The 23817-nt window shown below is 44.9% G+C and overlaps 2 protein-coding genes and 1 long non-coding RNA gene across 7 annotated transcripts in view; 1 reads left to right on the top strand and 2 right to left on the bottom strand.

Moving 5' to 3' along the window:
- NFKB1 (nuclear factor kappa B subunit 1) overlaps positions 1 to 8765 on the top strand; it is a 62679-nt gene extending 53914 nt beyond the window's left edge. The window contains exons 17-24 of the mRNA XM_086612190.1: positions 625 to 826; positions 2020 to 2189; positions 3047 to 3149; positions 4306 to 4430; positions 5315 to 5381; positions 5705 to 5877; positions 6012 to 6189; positions 7890 to 8765. Coding sequence (XP_086468316.1) covers positions 625 to 826; positions 2020 to 2189; positions 3047 to 3149; positions 4306 to 4430; positions 5315 to 5381; positions 5705 to 5877; positions 6012 to 6189; positions 7890 to 8077 — 1206 coding nt within the window. The 3' untranslated portion in view covers positions 8078 to 8765. The remainder of the gene's footprint in view (positions 1 to 624; positions 827 to 2019; positions 2190 to 3046; positions 3150 to 4305; positions 4431 to 5314; positions 5382 to 5704; positions 5878 to 6011; positions 6190 to 7889) is intronic.
- On the bottom strand, positions 6196 to 20100 carry LOC147528757 (uncharacterized). Of its 5 annotated transcripts, none has more exons than XR_015222168.1 (5): positions 19898 to 20100; positions 16378 to 16553; positions 9820 to 9919; positions 6637 to 7497; positions 6196 to 6365 (listed from the first exon to the last, which is right to left on the bottom strand). It is a non-coding gene; the product is annotated as an uncharacterized LOC147528757 (long non-coding RNA). The 5 variants fall into 5 exon arrangements; XR_015222169.1 differs by lacking the exon at positions 19898 to 20100 and having other exon boundaries at positions 6637 to 6863; positions 7358 to 7497; positions 16378 to 17495; XR_015222167.1 differs by lacking the exon at positions 19898 to 20100 and having other exon boundaries at positions 6637 to 6858; positions 7358 to 7497; positions 16378 to 17495.
- A 273-nt stretch (positions 20101 to 20373) lies between these two features.
- MANBA (mannosidase beta) overlaps positions 20374 to 23817 on the bottom strand; it is a 51466-nt gene continuing 48022 nt past the window's right edge. The window contains exons 16-17 of the mRNA XM_086612513.1: positions 23477 to 23734; positions 20374 to 21781 (exon numbers count right to left, since the gene is read on the bottom strand). Coding sequence (XP_086468639.1) covers positions 21557 to 21781; positions 23477 to 23734 — 483 coding nt within the window. The 3' untranslated portion in view covers positions 20374 to 21556. The remainder of the gene's footprint in view (positions 21782 to 23476; positions 23735 to 23817) is intronic.

Raw genomic sequence — 23817 nt, 5'->3', positions numbered from 1 at the left:
TCTTGGTGCTGCAGGTGTCTTTGCACAGAAACGGAGAACGTGCAAGTGGAATCAGCTGGCTGGACATGAGCTGTGTGAACGCACAGTCGTTCTGCACTAAACGCACAGATTCTCTTCTGTGCAGTCGTTTTGAGGGTAAGGAAATCGTGAGCCCACGGCTGCAGACCCCCTATTGAGGAGCAAAATTAGAGCGTAGTGCCAAAGGCAGGTTTGAGCAGGCCCTGGGAAGTGCGTGTGCTCCCTCTGTGGCATGAACTTGGCAAGGAGGCAACTGGAAGCAGGGTTACAGTGTCAGGGGGTCACAGGGATTATCTCATTTCCTGAGTCCCTTGCACCATAATGCTCCAGTAGCCAGGTCAGTGCCCTGGAGTAGGCAACATCTTTGTTCCTCCCAAAGTGCGACTGCTGACGCTGGCAAGGCAGCTTTTATTTCCTGTAAGTAGAAACCCTGTTTGCAGTATACAGTAGGGAAAAAATGTGCACGTATGCAAACTTTTCATTTCTGTTAGCTTCGGAGCGGAGTGACAGCTCCTCACGCTAGGAGCTTTTATGGGTTTAAGAGATTTCTGTGGAAGTGTTGTAGCTGTTGCTTATCTTCTCATGGCTTACTTCTGTCACTTCTAGACCCCCTTGCACCTGGCAGTAATCACAAAGCAGGCAGAGGTGGTAGAAGATTTGCTGAAGGCTGGAGCAGATGTCAGCCTTCTGGATCGCCATGGTAATTCTGTCTTACATTTAGCTGCTACTGAAGGGGACGACAAGATTTTGAGTCTACTCCTCCAGCAGAAGGAGATAGCTCCGATGGTCGACCTTGCCAATGGTGAAGGTATGGAAAGATAATGGCTGTATTTTACGCTTACCTACTGGACAAGCATGTCCCAATTCCTACCAACACAGTGGTTTTACACAGGTAGATGATACAGACCTTGGAAATAGCGTCTTTTCCCATTTGGCACATTTTGTCCTTGGCTTTTATATGCTTTTATATATACGGAAAGATGAGAGAACACAGACATGTAGGTTTTCTGGTTACACAGACATAAAGATTGGTAATGGCCAAGTGACAGAGTATGGAATTGAAGTTTTGTTACTGTACATTCTTTTCAATCTCACAAAACTTCAAGCACTGTGTTCCTACTGAGACACCTTATGCAAACACTGTTTTTTAAAAAAATTCCCCCCAGAAGAACATGTTTCGTCCTCTAGTGAATGAAGTCTGCTCAAAAATAATTTCTGGACCAGTGTTGAGTTTCATATCTGGTACTTTGTGACCATACAGAATTGAAGCCTATAAAGTAACCACAAAGACATAATACTCCCATTTTTCAGTGGCACAGGTCATTTGCATTTAGTACTCCTGCTCTAGTAGATTGTAAAATGTCTGACCTAAAAATGTCATTGTGGGATTCAGAAAAACTGTGTTAAGCTCCTCAGAGAGTGTGGTGGTTTTTGTTTCGCTGTTTTGGGGTTGTTGTTTGTTTTTTAAATACAAGGCTTTATTCTTCTCTTTCCGAGCTGATGCAGGTAATCTCGAGGTGGTAGGGCAGTGTGACCTTACAGGAGGATGACACTAAAAATACCAATTATTCCCCAGACTTTTTCTGTAAGAGATGTTCAGCAGCAGATGGTGCCAGTGCAGGGTACCTATTTGTTTAGTACCAAGATGCAGATTTTCTTGTTAAGGCTACTTTCCTTTGAGGCAAAGATATGGTCTAGGTGAGCTCTTTAGTTCCTGTCTTCTTTTCCATCTTGTAATTTGCTGGGGTTTTTTTCATGTATGGCTCTGACTTGCCATCAGTAACACAACTAATTCCAATTTATGCACAAAGAACATTTTTATTAACACCATGTTTTAGTGTAGAAGCAAGCAAAATAAGTCACTTCTGCTCAGATAACTACAGTAACTCTCACTCATTTTAGAATTCTCATAGACGTGGCGGCTTCAAAACTCGTTACTCTGACGTTTCCATACTTTTCAAATATTAATGCACATGATGGATGGGTTGGGTTTTTTTGTAGGTCTCAGTGCAATTCACATGGTGGTGATGGCAAATAGCATGTCCTGCCTCAAACAGCTGATTGCAGCTGGAGTTAATGTCAATGCTCAGGAACAAAAATCTGGACGAACTGCATTGCATTTAGCTGTTGAACACGAGAACATCCCTTTGGCAGGCTGCCTTTTGCTTGAGGTAAGGGCAAAATTTCTTTCTCCCAGGTCTTTTCACGTATATGTTTAAAAACTCTTCAAACACCTTAAGTGCTTCAGAGGAACAGACGCATGGGGGTTTTCCTGTTTATTGGCTCGATCACTTAAATCAGTATAATGGCAAAATTATCGCTAATGTTATTCATTATTGCTTGTTCAGCACTGCTGGTGAATCTTTTGACCAGCTGAGGAATTTACAGTTTGTGACCCTGACCTGACCACATGTGCCCTGCTGAATTTGCAGTGAGTGATCCTGGCAGCCCATGAAATTACTCATGAACGAGTCAATCACTTCATGGTGTGAAGCAGAATGTGCATGCAGATGTGCAGAGAGACAGTTGTGTATCTCTATAAACAGTTATCTCCCCTCTTTAACACCTTGATCCCGGTGTGCCTAATTCTGCACACCCACAGCTGGCTGCAGTAGCTTTCCTTGACTGTCCGTGTAGGAACGTGCCACCAGCCTCCTTGCTCTCCTGAGGAGCAGCAGGAAGGCAGATCTCTGTGCACGCCAGTTCAGGCCCCAAACATGGCAGGTAATCAAGTGGCAGAACTGTTACGTGGGATGCAGAGTGCGTTTATCTCCCTGACGTATCTGGGTTTATACCCTGTCCCTCCTGCTCTAACACCGGAGCACACAACCACCATCTGTTCCTGCACGCAGGCAGTGGCAGTGACTTTCTAATTCCTTCTGTTGAGACAGCGATGAGAGTTTTTACGCAAACAGGCGTGGAATTGTGCTTGTTTGCACAATAGGAATGTTTATGCGAACGGGAGTTTCTGCAGCTGTGTTGTACGGACAAGCAGCACTTTTCTTTTTGTCGTTCAATAAAAACTTAGGGTGATGCAGATGTGGACAGCACTACATATGATGGGACGACGCCTCTTCACATAGCAGCTGGAAGGGGCTCTGCGAAACTGGCGGCAGTTCTCAAAGCAGCAGGTATGAAAATAGATGTGCTGAAGAGTTTTCTTTCACAGTGGCAATTCAGGTTAGAAGGCCACAAGTAGAAAAGAATGTGCCAGCAAACTTGTTTAATGAGCAGAAGAAGTTGGATGTTAAAAGCATGGTGGTTTGTTTTTCCTGAGGAAAGGGTGACTTTCAGGTGCAGTGCTACTCTTCAGCACCATCTAATGGCTAAAAAAGCAGATTATGTTAGCCCAGAAGAAAATCTCGAGCACTCTTGGAAGTTTTTTTCAGTATTTCTTTTGTAGTTTTTTATAGCTGAAGAAGCAGAGAAGAGACCTAGTTACGTGGTTGCGATAAGGCTTGGACGGCTTTAAAAGCAAAAAAAAATAGGTCACCGAAACATGAGCTTGTTAGTGTCTCCTATTTCATATCACTGTGGAAAAGTTAGTTTTCAATATTTATTGGAACGTTTTTTTCAATTGTATTTAGACCCTTAACACTTGATTTTTCTCTTCTGAAACGGAAATCCAAGACTCCCATTGCTCTCTGGCTGTGTGCTTGGTCTTTTAATAATAACTACTCACACTTTCTCTGGCACTGTAAAAGGAAGCACCACACCGTTGCTTCACCACACACTGTGCTGTGTGAGAGCCAAGAATGGGGCTGGAAGTCCGTTTACATGATGACAGGTCTCTCTTTTGGCCCTAACACTCTGCTTGTCATTTTTTCCCTCTTTATGGTGGAGAGTTGACAGGACGAGAGGGAATGGCCTCAAGTTGTGCCAGGGGAAATTTAGGTTAGATATCAGGAAAAATTTCCTTACAGAGAGGGCTGTGAAGTATTGGAACAGGCTGCCCAGGGAGGTGGTGGAGTCCCCGTCCCTGGTTTAAAAACCGTGTGGATTTGGTGTTGAGCAACATGGTTTAGGGACCCTGAGAGTGCAGGGTGAATGGCTGGACTCGATGATCTTGAGGGGCTCTTCCAACCAGATGATTCTGTGATAGAGATGTGACAGCATTTAACTTCAAATTTTTAACAACTACTTGCTGACTTAAAATAAAATGTAATTTAGGCTGAGTGGCTAAGTTAGCAGATTTGTCATTCAGAACTTAGAATACATATTTTAAATATTGTTGAAAACCAACATGAAGCCTTTTCTTAGGAATTTTTTTGCACACTTGTTTTCCAGGTGCAAATCCTCACATTGAGAACTTTGAGCCATTGTTTGATCTAGACGATGTGAAAGATGATGAAGATGATGATGAAGGAGTCGTGCCTGGAACAACACCACTGGATATGGCGGCCAACTCTGAGGCATGTGGTTTGGGTTTTTTTGTTTGTTTTGTTGTTGTGGGTTTTTTTTAATAATACATGATAGTTCAGCTCTCTCAGCCAACTCCTTTCATTGCATCCACAGTTACTTCAAAAGTGGCAAGCTACTGATTTGCCATCAAAAATTAAACGAATTCAGCCACAAAAAAAACCCAACAGAACAAACATGCAATAGCATTGGAAGAAAGCTCCACTTCACAGACTGCTTCTACTGAACAGGGATGGCCAGGCACTTCCTGAAAAAGTTGCACTACAGTCTTCCATGTGGAAAAGTACTTATTGGGCAGCTTGTGTTTGAAGGCCCATATTCAGAGATACCTTCTAGTGGGTTTCTTTGCTGCATGTTCTTCAGACTTGCAGGCTTTGTGTGTAGGGAAAACACCCTCGTGTCCTCCCCAAACAGTGATTAGGCTGCACAGTCCGTGCTCTAGTAGCAAAGTTTGCGTAGTTGGTTTGGTGGGAGTGCAAGGTACAAGCAGTCAGCAACTCTAATCACAAGGAGCTGGGAGCGGTACTAGCCTTAGGTGAAAATTTAACCCAGGCTGTGTTTTAAATTACTAGCTGCAGACAGGCAATAACTCCTCACTTAGCCACTGCTACTGCCTCCTATTTACTCTAAAGGCTTCATCTGGATCTTGAAAACAGTTGCCAGGTGACACAGCTAAAGGGCAAGGGAGATTAACTTCTCAAGATTTCTCCCTCAAGCTTTGCGCAGGTCTCCTACAATATCTTTAGTCATCCTGGGACAGAGAAAATTGCCCATTTCCAGATGGAATTAGAGCTTTATACAGTACTACTGAAACTTGTCAGGATAATGGATGCTAACCAGGCTTCTGCTAAATATTGACTTTAATTTATTCTCTTAGGTGTATGACATATTAAATGGCAAACCTTATGAGTCAGCAGTGGTTTCGGAGGACTTACTGACACAAGGTAACATCTATAAAGACGACTTGACAATATCCCTGTAGGAGTTGAGTACTGAAAGGGCACTTGCAGAAAACTTTGCCCTGCAATAGCTTGTAACTGAAATGGGGAGGGAGAAGAAGTACCCCCCACCCACCCATTCTCAGAACGAGCATGATTCTGTTAAGAGGCAGGTCACAGAGGAGTCTATTTTCAATGTTACAGCAATATGTTAGTAAAGACTGGGATTGGTGGACACTAGAAGACTCTTTAATTCAGCTTTGTTTCTGCTTAAAAACGAACTGGTGCATGATTTGCGTAAATAATTAATTTATTTCTCTATTCCCCAGGACATTTGAGACAGCTGAATGAAAGTTCCAAGATGCAGCTTTACAAACTGTTGGAAGTACCTGATCCAAACAAAAACTGGTCCACTCTAGCACAAAAACTGGGTCTTGGCATACTTAATAATGCCTTCAGGTTGAGCCCTTCCCCATCAAAAACTCTGCTGGATAACTATGAGGTAATGTGGCTGTAACAAGTTATAAAGAACACAGACAGGTAGAGAACGTTGCCCCTCCTGCACAGTGAGACAGTGCAGCCCTTTGGTTTTAGCTAGCCTGGATGATGGTGAGCATCTGGTGTCTTCTCTCTTAGGTTTCTGGTGGTTCAGTCCAAGAGTTGATCGCTGCTTTGAGACAGATGGATCACGCAGAAGCCATTGAAATCATTCAGAAAGCACTATCCATCTCCCAAAGCCCATCTCACCAGGAGTACAATACAGCAAAAGCTCTTCTGTCATCATCACCACCCACTTTTGCAAATGGAGAGACAGGTAAGATTGAGAGCAAAACATCAAGGTTTATTTAAACAATTTTTTCTATTCCCCCCACCCCTGCCTTGTACTACTGCTAGATTGCAGAGTTTCTTACGCACAATGCCCAAGCTGCTTGCCTGTTTCAGAAATATTGTACTGTGGCAGGACTTTCTTGTCGTAGATGTTCACTAGACCTAGAAGAGAGGGGAAAAGGGATGATTTGAATCAGTAACTCTGAATTACAATATTGATTATACTGGCTGCCTTTTGTAAAGCCAGACATCTGCCATTTACTGATGGTAACTCCTTGGATGTACGGGCGATAAGTTTCAAAAGAAACTAGGGAATGATCTCCCAGGCCTATACAAGTGCTATTACCTTTTTCCTTCCCGCCCCCACCCCCCCAATCTGGAAAAACAAAAGCATTTTGGATTCATGAATGTCTCATTAAGACTTTGGTATTACATTTCTCCTTCAGCAATGTGTGGCATTCCGAAATGGCCCAGTGTTCTGTAGGCAGGTAAATTTGGGATGGCTTAGGTTTACAGAGGACCTCCAGCAGTCATGCTGTCCAGTTACCCCTCGGAGCAGGGCCAGTATAACAGTACATGTGGCTGCCTGTGCCGTGTCCAGTTGAGTTTCGAGCATCTTCAGTCATGGAGGTCCTGCGGTGTTTTGGGCAGGGAACTGTACTAACAGAGAACAGAGGTAGTGCGAAGGCAGTAAGTCCTCAGGGATGTTCAGTCACTGCCTGGCCCCATTAAGTAAAAAGCCTTTGTTTTTTCCTGGTGCCCTGTTCAAACACCAGCAGTGCTGCCAGCACACTAATCATAGAATGGTCAGGGTTGGAAGGGAAACTTACACCCTGTGTGAAAATACTGTAGATTTTTCTGCAAAGAAAAAAGAAACAACACAGTAACTTCAACCTGGTCTGACATTGCTGGTTTACTCCCTATAGAAAATTGTTTGTTCGGTCACAGAACGAACCTTCACACCTATCCAAAAATGTGCGACATGTTCTACCTATTTAGATTAATCTTGAAGGGTAAGAGGGGCTCTGCTGCTTTGCAACATGAATGGACTGCATCACATCATTTATTTTAAGATGGCTGTTCAGAAAATTAATACTGAACTCTAATACGCTGACGATGACGAGTGTTCTAGACACGCTGCACCCACGTCATACCTTCAACTTGGATACAGTTCTCTTGCAGTCAGGCACTCCATTTGCAGCTCTTGCACAGGCAGCAGCTGCTGCTGACTTCTTCATGTTTCAGGCATGCTTACTAGGTGAAAATTTTTCAAGTATTTGTCTCAAAAAGAAATCTGTAAGTGAAATAACAAGAGAAAGTTTTGGGAGCCTCATCCCGGAGCTGTGTACTTGCACAGAGACTATGCATCTGAGCACCAGAGAACCTTTTGTCCTGCTGCTGCCACACTTGGGCAGAGTCCTGACTAGTGCAGTGACAGGGTTAGTGGCAGCAGAGCACCAGGCTTCTCATCCCATCCAAGATCCAACTGCAGCCAGTCTCTGCCAGCCGTCCATCAGATCATGTGCTTCGGTCAACTGTGAGAACCCTCAGCACAGCTTTTCCTATGATAATATCTAAAGTTGGAGTTATTTTCCTACAGAAGAGCTTTCACCTATTGGTTTGCATTTCTTAGGCTTTTCTAAAAGCAACATGACTAAAGGAATTTCCCTTTTCCCTCTCCCTCAGGTGAGCCTTACAATAGCAAATTTCAGGACAACGAAAGCACGTGTGACAGTGGTGTGGAGACCTCCTTCCGCAAACTGAGCTTCACTTACTCGGACTCTCTGAACAGCAAGTCATCGGTGACACTGGGCAAAACGGCCCTGGGCTATGGACATGAAAGTTCAGTGCAAAGCAATTATATAGCCAACTAGTAATATTCCATTAGCAACGTGTGCTTACGGGAACAAATGTGACATTTAAAATTCCACTGGTGTCATCCCAGCCGGAGGGAAGTGAACTGGCAACCAGAAGCGCGCTGGGGGAACCACGCACGAACCTGAACCAACAGCGACTCCAGCATGCGACTCCTGGCCACTGCTTCCCTCCTCAAGTGCATTTAATTTTATCCATTTACAATAACCAGGGCTCTCCTGCTGCATTAATACACAGGACTGGACACTGGGAATGACTGCCTGAGCTTTCCCGGTTTGCGAGGATTTTCTTTTACAGATGAAAGTCACTCCTTGTCAATGCGTAATACCAACTATTAATAAAGAGGTAAGGCACACAGAGCAATCAAAGGATACCATTTCCAGCTGCTCTCCATAATTTTTGCAACACAGTTGCATGAAAGAGCTCATAAAATAGCTTGCAGAGAAAAATCATTACTTTAATCATGACAACTCAGAAAACAGAATCCTAAAAAACCAAATCTTGTATATTTTCAAATAATGTATTTAAACTTAATCTTTGGTGCCTCTTATGCAAAAAATTTTTCAAGTTTGGCATTTTTCTATTTGTAAATAGGGGTTTTTATATCTGTTCCTTTTAAAAAAAAAGTGTCCTTTTTAAATGCTTATTTTTATTTTACTTTTATAATAAAAACCCAAAATGAAATCACTTGCTGTAATTTTTACATGTCTTTGTCAAGGTTTAACCCCGGCCAGCAACTAAGCACCACCCAGCCACTCGCTCACTCCTCCCCAGTGGGAGCAGGGAGAGAAGCCAAAGGGTCAAAGTGAGAAAATTAATGGGTGAGATAATGACAGTTGAACAGGCAAAGCAAAAGCTGTGCACGCCAGCAAAGCAAAACACGAATTCATTCACTGCTACCCATGGGCAGGCAGGTGTTCAGCCATCTCCAGGAAAGCAGGGCTCCATCTCACATAACAGCTACTTGGGAAGACAAATGCCATCGCTCTGAACATCCTCCCCTTCCTCCTTCTTCCCCCAGCTTTGTATGCTGAGCATGACATCATATGGTCTGGAATATCCCTTTGGTCAGTTGGGGTCAGCTGTGTCCTCTCCCAACTCCTTGTGCACCCCCAGCCTCCTCACTGGTGGGGTGGGGTGAGAAGTAGAGAGGACCTTGACTCTGTGTAAGCACTGCTCAGCAATGAATAAAACATCTCTGTGTTATCAGTGCTGTTCTCAGCACAAATCCAAACCACAGCCCCATACTGGCTACTGTGAAGAAAATTAACTCTACCCCAGACAAACCCAGCACAACATTTCAAGTAGAGTTCTTGGAGATTCATCATGTCAGTTTTAGACATTGATACAAGTTTGCCGAGTTCCAAGTACTAAAATAAATAAAGGGTTACAAGCCACCTTAAAGCTTAAACATCTTTTATGGTGGGACAGCAGGAGCATGAGCTACTGCTGAGTAGCTGTGCTTTAGAACAAAAGCCCATGATTCATGGTCCCTTTTAGTTCTCATAATTAGGCAGCAGAGAATCATTTACACTGAAACCAACTATTCAGCATCTCAGCAGAACTCTGAGACCGTTCTTTGGGCTATCTAGAAACTCCTCTAATATCTCTGTTCCTAAGCAGTATTTCTTCATGTTGATCTCACCATATCAGCATTAACATGGACCTGTTCCAGATGTTGGCCCTACTAAGAACACAGACACCAGATTTCATGACGAAAACACAGCGAGCAGCACCATACCCATTGCCACTCACGTGCAGCCAGTTTTCTTGGCACAAAGCTGGAGGTTGACATCACTGTTCTTGGCTCAGCTCTGTCTTCAGAAACCTGGGTGTCACTCCTGAGAAAGTGAATCAAGACAGGCCTTGAGAATTGTTAACAGCTAGAGCAGTATTTGCTGTAATGAATTCAAACATGAGTAATGAAAATAAACCTTGGGAAATAATTTTAAGTCCAGCTGAATTACTGAGTATGTTAATTACGTCCAGAGAAACAAGATGCATAACAGTAAAACTGCCGTTCTTTTTCAGTTATTGCATGTATCACCTACAAGGCCATGTCAAAGGTGTATGGATTTTTGTTCGGCTCACGTACTTGTCCAGTGTTTTCTGAGCGTTCCAGCTGTAACAGAAGCAGTCAAAGGTTCTCATATTCTGGGGCTGGAGGAGCTTTTTGAGCCCTAGCAGAGCTGCTGCCTGAGTCAAACGCACGTTCTGCTGCCACAGAATTTCCAGCACAGCTTGGGGAGCTGGCAGAGACTTAACATTGAGGTTTCTACAATCCTGTAGGTCACCAGGGCAGCCTGGCTGTTGATGCACAGCTTTCAGCCTTATTTCTGACCAGCTCTGCTTTTAAACCACCAGAAGGCACCTGGGTCTCTATTTCCTTAAGCACTTCATGACCAAACGCTGCATAATAGCTATTCATCAGGCTCATGACCATGCAACCAACAGCGGGCCAACTCCCCTAGGTCCTGCGTAGTCAAGTACTTTAAATGACAGTCTGGCAGCTTCTTTCCTTGCAGCATCTCCGTTTCAGTCCATTTAACTAAAGAGGCTTTGGTCTTCCCCCCCTGTGCTTAGAAATAGAAAAATATTAAAAGTATTCTCACTAATTCAAATATGAACCCTCAATTGGTACAGCTGAGTCACATAACAGGACAACTTTTCCCATCTGCATTAACCCTTAGCATCTTACGTATGCACTGCAGGCATGCCACGCACTTGTCAGGACTAGGCAAGAGGAGGAGGTAGAACACACACGAGCTAGTCTAGGACACACCACAGAAAGTGGCACAGCATCTCGTAGGAGACATTTGTCTCTTCTTGTGTAGTTCTCATTTGGCAGAGCAAACCTACTGGAGAGCCTGGTGTTCACCTCAAGCAGCTCAACTAAAAGAAAGCGCTAAAACACACAGCTCTACTCTCTTTGTACAGGGCACGCTCATTCCCGTACTGATGGAGAAGGTCAGGCTTCTTGCAGGTATGAGGATAAAAGCAGCATACAGAGGAACCAGGCTTAGCAAAAGAAAGCGTATGTGATGCGGATAACAACAGAAATGTTTAAAGCAGATGTATTCTTCCTAAAAGGTAACTGTCAAGATACATTTATGTGCCTCGTCATCATATCTGCTCACCTCAGACATAGATTTATCCTAACACCTCCTTGCCCAGAAAGGAAGTGCCATTCCTCTCTCAAGTATGATGGAATAAACTAAAAAAACAGTCCTGCAGGAACCCAGGAATTCGCTGCCTGAAAGCTCCTGCCTACACCTGGCTTATAGAGAGAAACCTCTCTCACTTAACTGTTAAAAAGAAGGTAGTAATGGTGTAACTCAGCCATGTTTTCATTCAGCACAGTAAGTTGGCATGTGGACCTCACTACACGTTGTAGCACAGGGTATTGTTCCCATTCTATCCCATATTACCTCTGAGGAAACAAAACTGAGAAGGGTGTTACTAAGTTCTCAAAAGTCAGGAATAAGTTTTTCAAGACGTGCATGAACAGGAAGAACAGAGTTTCTGGAGTTAATTCTTTTTCCATTAGCACTTTCAGGAAGACTTTCCCAGCAAGCTGCCAGGCTCCTGCTCAGAGCAGGGCACCTCTGCACTGTGGTGGGGTGAACAGGAGCACTGGCCAGGCCCACGCCACAGTGGGCTCTTCTAATGCCCTACATCACACTGCAGGAAGCCTGGTGCGTATTCCATTAGCAATTAAAGCACTGAGGCTGGAGGTACAGTCGAAAAGCACCAACCAACAACCTCAAACCCATCCTTAAAAGCTGATTTAATGGGTTTGTCCTTCAGAGTGTTACTCACGCTTCCTGTCACTTTGACAGTGACTGCACAGATTTATCTGGAAACACTTGCAATATTCAAATGGATCAATGGTAAAATAAGAAAGGTTATCTAATTAAACATTTTTTTCCTGGAACCTTTTGGGCACGCTCCGTTGAGTTTAGTTATTAAATTTAAAATGGATTACAGTGAGGATCAAAACCTGAAATAATTTTAAGCTTAATCTGCACTTGCAGTAATTGTAACTTGCTACATTATTTCGCTACTGTACTGCAGCAATAAACACCGGAAACTTGTGGAAGGCAGCAAAAGCAAGCTGGGACAACTGAACACTACAGATATTCGCTGCATTTGATGTAAAAAGGATTATTCAGAAAGTTCAACTGCCCTTGATTATAGATTGGCTGCCACAGCTGCGTTATCTTGGGATGTATTTACAAACTTGGAAGTCAATGTGATAGTAGGAAGTTCTAGGCAGCATTTTGAGATTTTGTGACTGCAGGAAGGACAAGAATCTTACCTGCCCGTGGTGGTGTATGAAGTCTTTTCTCTCTTTTCTAAGCCAATGAAATGCCGTTTTCCCACATTTAAGGAAAAAGAGCAACTCTCCTCGCTCCCTCCAACTAAGTGACAGGAATGGTGCTGCCCATTCACGAGCTCAGGGTGCAACGGTCATACTCCACCACCACCCACAGCTTTTGGCTCTTATGGAGCACACGATCATCCCGCACAACAGAGCAGTTCTGGAGTAACTGCCAAAGGTGCGGTCCGAACTTCTGCTGGCTTCAAAAGATTGCTACAGCTACAAGCAAAAGACAGCACAAGTTAATTAACGAGGAGCTGCTTTTCTGTATTGAGGGTTCTGAAGCAGGCTGATGCCCCGCTTAGAGCTCGGCTGTGTGTGCTTTCTCCAAAGCCTGCAGAGGTTTCCCCATGGACTCATTTAAAAGCAACTGCTGTAGAAGTTTTTCAGCCATCCATTTACCCTTGCTATTTTCACAGTGCCGAAGAGCACTAGCAGATGAGTGGGCTTCATTACACACTGCAAGGGAAAACACTTGTGACTGACTCAGCATCACTTAACCTGTGGCCTGCAGCAGCACTTGACAACATTCCAGTTGAGTCAGCACCTGTGCTGGCACACAGAGTGGTACCACACCCTCTGGGCTAGCTAATACAACCATGTTTGCTACAAAGACAGGAGCATGACTAATACCTCACTTCTCCTTCAGATGTGCATTCACCTCACTGTCTTCTTGACTTCAGCATCCTAGGCAAGACACTCTGCGTTTTGTCACAGTACAAGTCAAACTCTGTGGCCACAGCGCTTCCAGATGGGTAGCAGATGGCTAGATACACAAACCACCCCACTGTCCTAAACACTGGGCCTACTTCTTCATGGAAGCTCCTCTGCTATCTTCAGCTCCTCACCAGTGATCAGGCTGGGCAACCCAGCTACAGCTTCCTACCATGCTACCAGTACCGTGGAACAACTCTTAATGAGAGATCAAGCTTTCCACTTGTGATAGTTTGATGTGTGGGGGGGTGTTCTGGTGGCAGGGGAGGGGATTTGCTCCCTGTGCCACCAGATCTGAGTCCCATCCCCCCCGGGGGAGGTTGAGCCAAGGCGGCGCCTCTGCGAATTGCCCTATTTAAGTTGGGACAAAGGGGCGGGAAAGGGCTTTTTGCTCAGGAGCGAGGAGAGAGCAGGAGGGCCCTGCCCTCGCTCCCGGCTCCCGGCCGAGCGGCCGCTCGGGCCCGGGCCGGCGCCATGTGCTCAAGATGGCGCCGGGGGAGCCGCATGGGGGACTCGGTAAGCGCCCCACTCCCGGGGTGCCCGCCGGGCCGAGCTTCCCCAGAGAGGATTAATATCTAAGAGAAGACAACCACAACGACCGGGTCAGCAAAGATGAAGCAGGAGGAGGTGTACTGGAGCTGAGGCTTCCCTTGCAAATCGGTGTGAGATGGCAGGCGGCCCCCCTGCAGCCAGGGTGTACTCGGCGGAGCAGCGACCCACTCGTGACCTGTGGAGAAAACCCACGTCGGGAAGGAGATGCCTGAGCCCAGGAGAGGTCGTGGAGCAGGGGATGCGCGACCAGGTACTGTTGATAATGGGGCATGGAATGCACGACGAGGTCGTGGAGGCATCTGGAGACCGTGGGACGACCCACGCCGACGCGAGTGGCAGCAGCTCCCTAAGAGGCCGAGACTGGTAAAGCCCGAACTGGTGCGATCCATGGGGAAGGATTGCAATCCTGCGGGCAGGACTTACTTTGGAAAAGTTTGGGGACTTTTTCTTTGTGAGTAGGGGATCCACCGAAGCAAGGGAAAAGTGGTGTAAAGACTCCTCCTCCTTTAAGAAAGGAGCGGCAGTGAACAACATGGATGAACTGACCTGTACTCCCCCATTCCCTGTCTCCCTGCGCCGCTGGGGGGAAGGCAGAGTCAGGAACGAAAGGAAAATAGGGGGTGGGGAGGTTGTTGTTTTAAGATCGGGCCTTGTTTTCTCTTTCTCCTCTCAAGTAACCGGTTTCGTTCCCTTTTGTCTTTTGTTAAGTAACTGTTAATAAATTGTTTTGTTTTTATGAAGAAAGCCTGAGTCATGTTTTGCCCGAGACCATGTTTGGTGGGTGCTCCCGCTCGGTTCTTGTCTCGACCCTCAGTCCAAAAAAAAACCACGACACCACTCTTTTCGTCCACAGGAAACCAGCTGAGGGCTGGCTCACACCACCACTCCTTTACAGTTGTTGGGAAGTGGGCTGAAGCTGAAATCCTGGCATATTACCTGCTAGCTGGTAAGACAGAATCACAGGGCCAACATGCCAGAGTATCCAGCTTATTTACAACAGGCAAAGGAAGACTGCTACAACACGAAATGCTGGCAAAAGCCTGGCAATCACAATGCTTGCAAAGAGGTATCAGAGGCCAGCATTTAAGGTTTTGATTTTTCACCACCATGAAAAAGGATTGAAACTTTCAGCTCGTGACAACACCACGCTTCCTCGCCAGGCCACGGTCATTCTTATTTAGAGCTCCTATTCTGGATTTCCCAAGTACCCACTGGGCCACAAAGTCTGGCTCAATCCACAGGCCAGTGGTTCTAATACATGAGGGCAACATCCTTTCTGCCACATCCATTCCCCTCGACAGTCAATCAGGTCCCCAGCCAGCCACAACGTTGTGGAGGAAGCAGCTACACAAAGAGCGAGCAACACTGAAGCACTTTGCACTCACAGAGCCCATCAAGAAATCTCAAGATCAGCTTCCAAAAGCAGACCCCCAAGAACAGGTCCTGGCAAGCAGACAGACTCACCACCTTCCTCCTGACGCCCTCCGGTGCTGTTTCCCTTCATGCTGCAGCACGTTTCCTTGGCTGGAGTGGCCCAGACCAAAGGCACCTCTCTTCTGGCTACGATGCACACCAGTAATCAAAACTGACGTTTTCAGTCTTTAGTGACTCTACTTCCTATAGTAAGACGGCCTTTCCTCAATGTTGGCAGGAGTAAAACCAAGTAATTTTAAAGTTCTGTGTTTTTCACTTCAAGTTTTGTTTTTCTGCGCTAATTCAACTAAACCAGGGCTTTCATTTCGCTATCTTGTAACATCTGACTGGGAAGCAGAGTCATGTAAACCCGATCCTTCGACTGGAACATGTCCTCAAACATTCAATCCGCAAGTTCCTGGATGACTCAACTTACCCTCAGAAGATAAGAAAGAAAACTGTGATTCTGACAACATGAAGGCTTCTGAGCTACAAACCCCAACTGTCCGTAACTGAGAATAAGAAACTCACTGGCCTGTTCCTCTGCACCTAACACTGCCACAGGTCACCAAAGTGGTCTCTGCTACACATGTCCAAAACCAAAAGGGGGCTATTAGAAGTAAAAGTGCTGAAGAAAGAGTAATTTGGCAGAGAAATTGTCCAGGCCCCCAGGTACGCAAACAGCAGGTAACAACAAAGACTGACAAAGAGCTATGAACGCTTACTGAGAAAGGAACTTGAGATACGTTCACATGCTTCTTTCCTGGAAAAGATGTAGAATAATTTGGAAAAGCTTCCAAGGAAGTGCTCCAGCAAACTGGAGCAAAGTTAAGTTTTCCTCGTGTGGCAGAAAGTATCAAAGAGGTGCCCTCTAAAGCTCAAAAGGGTCTCTGCAGGTCCTGAACAGGTTCAGAGTCAAATCTCTGCCAGAGACCAGTTTTAGGACAACAAATTAGCCAATGCCATACAGCTTTCTTCCAAGTCTCCTCTCAAGTTCTGTTCTAGAAGGACACTTGTCACGGCTCCTGCTGAGGGGAACACTGACTGCTGCTTTTGCCATCTGTGGAGAACAGCTCGGAGGGAGCCCAGAAGCAAACAAAGGCCATCAGCACAAGCAAACCCAGTGATCCCTTGAACAAAATATTGCAGAGCTGCACCCTGAAAGAATACTGATGAGGCCGCTCCCCTCTACTGCTGCCACCAATCATTTAATGACACTGAGGACAAGCTCTACGATACCAAACGCTCTTCTTAATGCTCCTGCTGCTGATCCCCAGCCCATCAGACAAAACTGGTGACACAGGTGCTGCCAAGTCGCTGCGACAACACTCAGATGACTACAGATGGGTGCATTGATAGGAGCAATAGGTGCTCTGAAGACCTCTTCACTGTTGTGTTGCTATCTTTGCCCTGGTCTGAGACAAAGGCAGAACAACGTAACCAAGTACCGTATGCAACGGCAAAAGTAACAAGGGGAAATGGTTAACCAAGGTACATGTTACAAGAAAACAGCATCTATAAATACATGCCAACTACACCACCAGGAAACCAAAAGAACATATTAAGGATATTAAGACAATAATGGAAGTGAACCTCCCCATTAAATTCTGTTTTCAGCTCAAGCATTTAACCTAAGCAACTGCTAATCTTTCGTAACAGCACCTGGCGCTGGATTAAAGCTTTCCAGTGAGAAAGAATGGACCCACTCTTCAGGGAGTTTCTGACCTTCAAAAATAACAATAATTTAAAAATTGTCTGAATCTTTTCATCCCAGTCTGGTAACTGCAGAAAGCAACAACAACAACAGAAAACACAAACAAAAAACAAACATTTTATAATACAAAAGAATGCTCTTTCACATAACAGCCACTTCATCGATTATTGATCATGTACCACATCATTTCTTTCATGATTTTGCCTAAAATTCATGACAGGCTAAACAAGGTCACAGTTATCCAAATTCATGGTTTATGGCTTGTAGCAATCCCAAAGCTTTTTTCTACGTCTCTGAAACTTCACTCATATTCCGAGATGCACTAAGAACAAATATCATCAACCTCCAGATAGTCCTCTTGATTATCTTTGAAACAAGTAATTCCGTCAGTTTTATTTATTTAACACTATTAAGTGCCATTTTGAAATTCTATCTAGATGTTGCTGGAAAAGACATTTCTACATTTGTACTCAATGACTTTTCTGCCTCAGTCTTCACTGGCAAGCGCTCCAGCTGCACAGCCCAAGACACAGAAGGCAAAAGTAGGGATTGGGAGAATGAAGAACCACCCACTGTAGGAGATCAGGTTCGAGACCATCTGAGGAACCTGAAGGCAGACAAGTCCATGGGACCTGATAAGGTGCATCCATGGGACCTGATAAGGTGCATCCGCGGGTCCTGAAGGAACTGGCAGATGAGTTTGCTAAGCCACTATCCATCATATTTCAGAAGTCATGGCAGTCTGGTGAAGTTCTCACTAACTGGAAAAGGGGAAACATAGCCCCCATCTTTAAAAAGAGAAAAAAAGAAGACCCAGGGAACTACAGGCCAGTCAGTCTCACCTCCGTGCCTGGCAAGATCATGGAGCAGATCCTCCTGGCGACTATACTAAGGCACATGGAGGTGACTGGTGACAAGCCAACATGGCCTCACTAAGGACAAAGTGTGTCTGACAAATTTGGTGGCCTCCTATGACAGGGTGGATAAGGGAAGAGCAACTGATGTCATCTACCTGGACTTGTCCAAAGCATTTGACCCCTGCACAACATCCTTGTCTCTAAATTGGAGAGACACGGATTTGACCGATGGACCACCCGGTGGATAAGGAGTTGGCTGGATGGTCACATTCAAAGAGTTGTGGTCAAAGGCTAGAGGTCTAAATGGAGACCAGTGACAAGTGGTGTTCCTCGGGGGTCAGTATTGGGTCTGGTGCTGTTTAACATCTTGGTTGGTGACATGGACAGTGGGATCGAGTGCACCCTCAGCAAGTTTGCAGATGACACCAAGTTGTGTGGTGTTGTGAACACGCTGGAAGGAAGGGATGCCATCCAGAGGGATCTTGACAGGCTGGAGAGGTGGGCCTGTGAGAACCTCATGAAGTTCAACAAGGCCAAGTGCAAGGTCCTGCACGTAGGTCGGGGCAATCCCAAGCACAAGTACAGGCTGAGTGGAGAATGGACTGAGAGTAGCCCTGAGGAGAAGGACTTGGGAGTGCTGGTGGATGAGAAGCTCAACATAAGCCAGCAATGTGTGCTGCCAGCCCAGAAAGCCAACCTGAGCTGCATCACAAGAAGTGTGGCCAGGCAAGTCCAGGGAGATGATTCTGCTCCTCTACTCTGCTTTCATGAGACCCCATTGGGAGGAGCATGTCCAGCTCTGGGGCCCTCATCATCAGAAGGAGTGGGTCCAGAGGAGGGCCACAAAGATGATCCGAGGGCTGGAGCACCTCTCCCATGAAGACAGGCTGAGAGAGTTGGGGCTGTACAGCCTGGAGAAGAGAAGGCTTCAGGGAGAGGGAGGTGTGGTGAAGCACTGGAACAGGTTGCCCAGAGAAGTTGTGGATGTCCCATCCCTGGAAGTGTTGGAGGCACTGAGCAACCTGATCTAGTAGAAGGTGCCCCTGATCTAGTGGAAGGTGGGCTGGAACTAGATGATTTTTAAAGGTCCCTTCCAACCCAAACCATTCTATGATTCTGTCGTGCTATATCAATGTAAAGGAAAAACATCAACCAACCTGCCCTTTTCCTGATACCCTGCAGCAATATTTATTAATCATGTTTATTCTGTATTTTCTCCACATGTTTTCATCCTTACCTCATTGATTCTGTTGCTGCTTTGATTCCACTCTGATTCCAGGACACTGTAAAAACTGAAGGATTTTTCTTGTATTGTTGGCCCAGGGTATCGCTCAGATAACTGTTGAATTCCTTTATGAACATCTGCATTTTCTAACTGTTCAGTTTTATTCATGACTGTCACTTTCCCTATTTATTTTATATAACCTATAAATATTGGCACAGACATGTATTTCGTGTTTTCTTTCAACTAGGACAAGTTTCGAATGAGAAAAATCCCTCCTGCAACTGCAGGTAGTTTTTTTGAGGACCTAATAAAGCATTTCTAAGCAAATTCCATTTATCATTTCCCTTTCATCTTTAAGTTTTTCCTCGTGCTCAGGAGTGTGTCAGATTTGGTTAATACCCAATTCAAAAAGCACCAGAGATCGCTGTGCATCAGCCAATATGCTCATCTCTTTGCCCATTAAAACTGATCACTGCAAGAAAACAACCCCCAGTTCCAAGTTCTCCAATTGACCAAAGGAACACGCAGCCGCTCTCCCCACAGGTGCTCCAGGCCCCCAGCACCACCACCAAGCATCATCCTCCTGGCTGGATGATGCAAAAAGCCTGGTTGGCTTTTACAACAGATGGACATCATCAGTAGAGCTTGTTCAAACACCACCTACTGTAAAACGCAGGTGCTGCTAGGTGCTTTGCAAGAAAATTAATACTTGCTTGGACCGTGAGAGGATCCCAGACAGGTCCCAGCCACATTTTAAACCACATCTGACAGACAAGCCCAATGTTTAGCAATCTGCCCACAGCACCGCTCAGTGGCCTGGATTTCTTGACAGCCAAACCCTCAGACTTTCAGCTTCACAGGCTACAGCAGCCCCCCATGCTGAAACAAGCTTTGTCTTTGTGTCATATGCCAAAGTGAGATGATGTTTCTATGGGAAACCTAAACATTTTAAAAACAACTTACTTGGAAATAGAAGGTGAAGCACCATTACGTCGTCTGAGGAGGGCCACAAAGACGATCCAGGGGCTGGAGCACCTCTGCTACGAGGACAGGTTGCGGGAGCTGGAATTGTTCAGCCTTGAAAGGAGAAGACTTCGGGGGGACCAAATAGCTGCCTTCCAATACCTGAAGGGAACCTACAGGAAGGCTGGGGAGGGACTTTTTACAAGAGTGCCCACTGATAGGACAGGGGGAAATGGGTTTAAGTTGAAGGAGAAAAGATTTAGATTAGATTTTAGGAAGAAATTCTTCAGTACAAGGGTGGTAAGACTTTGGAATAGATTGCCCAGAGAAGTTGTGGATGCCCCCTCCCTGGAGGTGTTCAAGGCCAGGTTGGACGGAGCCTTGAGTAGCCTGACCTAGTTGAGAGGCGTCCCTGCCCATGACAGGGAGGTTGGATTAGCTGATCTCTGAGGTCCCTTCCAGCCTATGCCATTCTATGATTACTTTGTATGGACTAAGGAGCTCAGTGTGGACTAAGGACACCAGATCTTATCATGAGTCAACAGTGTCTTCTATGGTGAAACCCACACACAAAGAAACAAAATTAAGCTGTTGAGGTTTTCCTTTGTTGGAAAGGGAGGAGGATCAGTGTGGAGCACCGGGCCACTCATGAGGAATGCCAGGAGGTAACAGAACAGCCACGCAACAATGTCCGAGTGACAACAGCAGCCCTTGCACTATGCATCTACTAGAGAAAAAGCAGTTGCTTGTAACTTTGTGGTCCTTTCACTCTTCTCTATACTGCCTCCTTTCTCTCTGCATCTTTAGTCAACTCTTCTCCCCGTTCCTTTTCCCACAGCCAGGCATATCTCATACTATGCCACATTATGCAGGATCCCACACAGCAGCAAAAGGTTTGTGACTGCACCTGCAGCTGACTGAGAATTGTCAAAGCTAGGTGCAGAGCTCTCAAGGTTATTGCTCATGTTGCACGAAAAGCGAGAAGAAAACAAGTCTCGTTCTCAATTCTCCTTTCAGAAGGGGGAACAGATCTGCCTGACGTCTGACTAGACAGCCTGGGTTTTATGCCTGTTTGGAAGTCTACCTTGCAGGAGGCAGGCAGGACACCTGATGGAGAGACAGCTACAAATATGAACTCCCAATTCAGGTGTGGACAGAGCAAATGACTCCAAATGGGTGCATACCTGTGGAGGTGGTCCCAGCTTCACTCCTTGCCCTGCTCCCAGTATACCTTGCTGTTATCCCAAGATAAATTTCCACTTACAGCATAGTGAAACAGGAAAATCAGAGTTTTTACAACCATAGCCTGAAGGTGCATACTTGTGCTGCCTCTTAGTTAGGATGAATTCACACCTCCAGTCTCATGCAGAGAACTCAGACTATCTCTCTTGCACTGACTCATCCCTCCCGTTTCTATACCTGGGATGTATTTTTCCCTGATACCCGAGAAAGCCCTACTTTCAGTACACCACATGTATTACACGCAAGCTTTGCTGTTGGTATCTTTACATTGAACCAGCAGTTAAAATTCACACAGCAGGAACAGACAGCTTGTTCTCCAGCCAGCTCAAATGGTACGTCACTTCAACGTTAGCCAAATTCTTCTGATTTTTTTCCTCCTCCTGTTTCACTCTTTATCTAGAAGGAAATGAAGTATCCTCAGATAACATCCACCAAAGAGGTCAAGGTCAGTGATTCTTCTAGTTCTTCAACACTGGTAGGTTCCCAAGGATAAAACACAACCACTTTCTTCTTTTCAGTCATGAGGAAACCGTTATCGCTAAATCTGCCTTTTATACTTCCAACATCCAGAGAAACAAAAGGAGCAATTGTAGTGGTCTGAAGAACAAATATATAAATGTCATCTTGTTGAGACACAGAGGCCTGGAAGAGAAATAGATAAATAAATCAATAAATAAAAAGAAAGAAAGCACACATGTTAAAAAAGAACTCAGTTACTCCCAAACTGGGAAAGACCTGCATGTCAATAAAACAGACTTAACCGCATTTGATCAAAATTACTCTTCTTTTCTAGAAATCTCTTCTGGAACAAAAGGTCAGACCAAAAGGACTCGTGTAAGAATCATGCAAAAACTGCAAATGTTACAGCCTTCCTACAGAATACCACAGCCTGTGGAAAAAAATGCCATGAAGTGTTATTATTCTACCATCTTCTTATGAAAAGAACCCAATAAATGGTAATCTGACTTGTACCTAGTACCGGTATCCTGTACTTACTGTAGTGAAAGATCTTTGTCCTTTCATCAACATAATTCACTCAACCTATAAATTCGCAGCTACTGAAGTAGCTGGCCTTTCCGATTACATCAGTAGTAGAAATACATGGTGAAAGTCACCGTAACATAGGAGGCCACCTCATCCTAATGAAACCTGGCAGTCAAGTCCTTACGCTACATTTAGAAGGCAGCTGTGTTCTGAAATATCAGGACAAGGTCTAATGCTTTAGAGTAAGTTCTATCAGTAGTTAGTATCAGAGAGGCTTGAAAGTGCAACCAGGGTGCACTTTCACGCAGCACCTCCCATTCAACACCGTGAAATACATTACATCGTTTTCAAATATCAATTAACTATATAGAAAAAGCAGACAATTTATGTTAAGTGCAGAAAAGTGCACTTAAAGAGTCCTGCTTACAAGACAGACAACACTATTAATTTTTAAGAAAAAGCATACGTTCTTTACTTTTTGTTTTCTGAAGAAACACTACAGTCTTCTTGTTTTCTGAAAGCAATGCTGTGAAGAGTAGCACTCAGATTACCAATATATTCGAAAGCCTAGTTAGCTTATTAGTAACTATGTATAGAAGCAACAGCTTCTCACAAACCAGAGTAATTTTTTAACACACAGATGCATACTTTCTTAAAATAACCACTTTGCTCTTATCCTTGCTAGCTATCCTTATTAGTTAGCACTGCAGAGACAACACAGCCATGGGAAAAAGGAGTGAAATTTCCCAACGATGCTGGGTTGCAGTGCTTTTATTATTCATGATGTCACCCACAAAAAAAAAAAAACAAACCAGCATGACTCAGGCTCCAGATTGTCCCACCAGCTGAAAAAAAAATAAAACCAGGCTGATTTCTTTCCTTTGTATACTCAGGAGGCAGATCATGCTGCCATCAAAGAGACAAGAGGGGAAAATCTGGTCCATTTTCTTTTTGTAAAGCAATTATGCTGGTCCAGATTCAAAGAGCTTACAGACCTCTACTCCCCTCCTTGTTTAGTTCAGCTCTAAAGAGCAAAGCTGCAGTTTGGAAGCCAAAGGTGAGAACACACAGGTCCCCATCCTGCCAATCTGCTGATTATGAATTTTGCAGTAAGATTTACATGCTAAGAAGAGAGGCTTAACAAATGTGTGTGAACACACACAGAGAGCGTGCTTGTCGCTTGCAAGGATCAGAAGAAATCTAGGGAAAAGCAGCAAATGGACTAAATGACAGTTGTACAACACTGATGCTTTTTGTGCCTTTTCAGAACTAGACACTGCATAGCAGGCAAACAACTTAAAACAGTAAGATTAGCAAAACCAAATATGGTAATTTAGCACGACTGATGCTTACACTAAGTTGGGTCTTTTCTAACCCTACGGCATCCTTCAGTGACGAAAGGAAGTGATGGTTTGTAGGACTCTGGAGCCCGTGTTGTCCCACAAGACAGAAAGTAATAACGCAGCTTTTCCTGGTACAATTTCTGCATCTTTCCAGCAAGTCATTCATGGACTCCTTGTAGATGGGGACAGCACTTTGTGATTTAACAAGCACGTTGTCTTTGGCAAAGGTGCATACTGGCTCCAAAGAACTCCAGGAGTGCACAACAACCTAACAAGCATGGCGAGAGAGCACAAAACTTAGAAGTTACATCTGTGAATACAACCCAGCATCCCAGATTTCAGATTGCTCAT

This window comes from Tauraco erythrolophus, chromosome 5 (genome assembly GCF_009769465.1).
Source record: "Tauraco erythrolophus isolate bTauEry1 chromosome 5, bTauEry1.pri, whole genome shotgun sequence".
Classification (NCBI taxonomy): domain Eukaryota; kingdom Metazoa; phylum Chordata; class Aves; order Musophagiformes; family Musophagidae; genus Tauraco; species Tauraco erythrolophus.
This window is presented reverse-complemented; position numbering and strand designations above follow the sequence as displayed.